At 40.3% G+C, this 2,390-nt stretch overlaps 1 protein-coding gene across 1 annotated transcript in view; it reads right to left on the bottom strand.

Annotated features, from left to right (window-relative positions):
• Window positions 1–375: 375 nt before the first annotated feature.
• TXNL1 (thioredoxin like 1) overlaps window positions 376–2,390 on the bottom strand; it is a 15,258-nt gene continuing 13,243 nt past the window's right edge. Inside the window, 1 exon segment of the mRNA XM_010725125.2 lies at window positions 376–618. Within this exon segment, the coding sequence (XP_010723427.1) occupies window positions 589–618 (30 nt within the window). The 3' untranslated portion in view covers window positions 376–588.

Below are 2,390 nucleotides of genomic sequence, written 5' to 3'. Positions count from 1 at the left end.
ACCAATTTAATCTTACAAAGAAATTAATTCTGCCAATTAAAATGCTTAGCCCACACCAGCACGCTGTACGGAACAGACCCACAGGTCCTGTCCTGTGCTGTTGGAGGTAGGAAGTGGAAATTCCCAGAACAGGCAGAGTTGTTCCCAGCTGAGAAATACCTGCATTCTGTGCAAACAGTGACACCGAGCTCCTTCAGCTCATCGCAAACCTGCTCTGGGCTGGACTTCCAACGGCAGTGACGGGCCATCTCTGGCTGACTGCTGTCTGACGTCCTGCACTCCCTGCACAAAGGGAGCTCCACAACATCTGCTGTCTCTGCCCAGCCGGGCAGTTGGAGAGGAACAGGAAAGAGTCACAGTTACCAGAATAACAAGTTTAAACTTGGCAAAAGTATTGAATTTTATTTACAAATACAGGTAATGAGGATTACAACAGAAACACTACCGAAACTCCATCTCAAAAACAACGATTTATTGGTAATGGCATTAAATGGAGTCTCTGGCTATGGTCAAGCAATTATCCAGGAGCTGTAGAGAAGTGAAGATCTCAGCTGGCTGCAGTAAGGCCTTCCAGCGTCTTGCACATCCTTAGTGGCTCTCTCCTTTTTTGCCAACTACCTGATAGAGGAAAAGACAGACAGTGGCAATGAGTGGTGAACCTAGCAAGTGGCACTGAACTTTTTTTTTAATTAGCATCAGAAAAATCAACAACCACAACATTTTTCAACTACATTAGTGCAGCTGAGCATGCACTGCTGCATGTGAAGAAGCTGTGAATCCCTCTGAGGTGCTAAGAGGGCTGCAAGTCACCAGAAACTCTTATCTTCAGTATGAATAAAAGCAGCAAAGTATCAGTCTCACTTGAGAAGAGTTAGAATTGCAACACAACACGTCACATTTAGAAATGTTATACACCAAGCATTCGACCTCAGAATGCTCTGTGAAATAACACAGTAGGAAGAGAACCACTGGGTGTTCCAATAACGTTTGTTCTTTTCCCTTGGTGACCCTACTGTGTAAATGCCTGACGGCATCTACCTTACCATGCAGCTCAAACCTGAAGAGAGATCTGGATTTTCAGTTATTTTTAGTGAAAACGTTATTTCTTATGAAGACTACTCCTAATCTCCAATTCTGCAAATCCTACCAGCCATCTCAGCATTTTTCATTTTGGAGAAGATTACTACTGCCACCAGATTTGCTGAGATTTGCCAGTCAACAGCAAGGGAAACACCAGCACTCTATATTCTGCCATACAAGCTTACAGTTAGCATGGCTCATTCTGAAAGGGCATTGGGTCCCGTCCCTTACAGAAACTGGACACAAGCCTCAGACAGCAGGAAGTGATGCAATTTTAGTCATTTTTCTGAAAAGATAATTCCAGTGCTCTTCCAGACTCTAGAATTAAATACCCATTTTAAGTCAAAACAGAATAAAAAGGAAGTTTTAAAACTTTGGACTTCAAACTGCAGGAGACCTTTGTCAAGACACCAATTCCCAACTCATTTCCATCTAACCAAAGTACCACTTGGTCTGAATTAGCATAAATAGAGGTTACAGAATCTACATCAGTGGAATATAGGATTTCCAATTACTACTCAAAATAAAGTGGAAAACTAAGGAGTAAAAATCTCTCTTCTACTCCAATGGACTCCTACAGCCAATATGTTGAATGTTAATTACCTCTGCAACTAAATGACAATATACCACACAAGATTCCCACAGGCAATGGTGACATACAGAACTGTAGAGGTATCATACCAAAGAATGAAACCTCCACAGCCCTGAATTAGAGAAGTCCCACCTCTGGAAATATTTTTCCCAATTCTTTCCCTTTTCTTCCATTTCTTGGAGGAAACACTTCATTTTGTCTTTAGAATATCCAACTGCTTTTGGTGAACTGAGTTTTCCCCATCACTAGGTAATTAATATCTACTGATGAAAAGCACTTTTCATCACCCAGGAACCCTTGACCAGAAGCCCTTTACCATGCTGTGACCTCAACTTAATGCTTAGCGTCAGGAAAACTCCACTTGTCAACATGAGAAAAGGAAAAAAAAATAAAAATAAAAAATAAAAAAATCCAATCATTCGCGTTAAGATCCAATTAATCAAGTTAAAAAAAATAAAATAGTTAGATCTGACAAGAAGCAGTATTTATTCTTCATGTTTCCAAAGCAAACTGTGTTCAGACACAGAAAAGACAAAAAAAAAAAACAAAAACAATAAAAAGAAAAAACCCAACAACGTAAATAAACTTCGTAATAGCATACATTATACGAAGTTATACGATGCAGAATTGGATTAACGGAGCCACAGCCTAAGCAGAAAATGCTCTTTCGGAGATCAAATAGGCACTCCTCTGGCTTACCAAACAGCATTATGAGGAT

This window comes from Meleagris gallopavo, chromosome Z, assembly GCF_000146605.3.
Source record: "Meleagris gallopavo isolate NT-WF06-2002-E0010 breed Aviagen turkey brand Nicholas breeding stock chromosome Z, Turkey_5.1, whole genome shotgun sequence".
NCBI lineage: Eukaryota > Metazoa > Chordata > Aves > Galliformes > Phasianidae > Meleagris > Meleagris gallopavo.
Note: the sequence above shows the minus strand (reverse complement) of the source record. Positions and strands in the feature narration are given on the sequence as shown.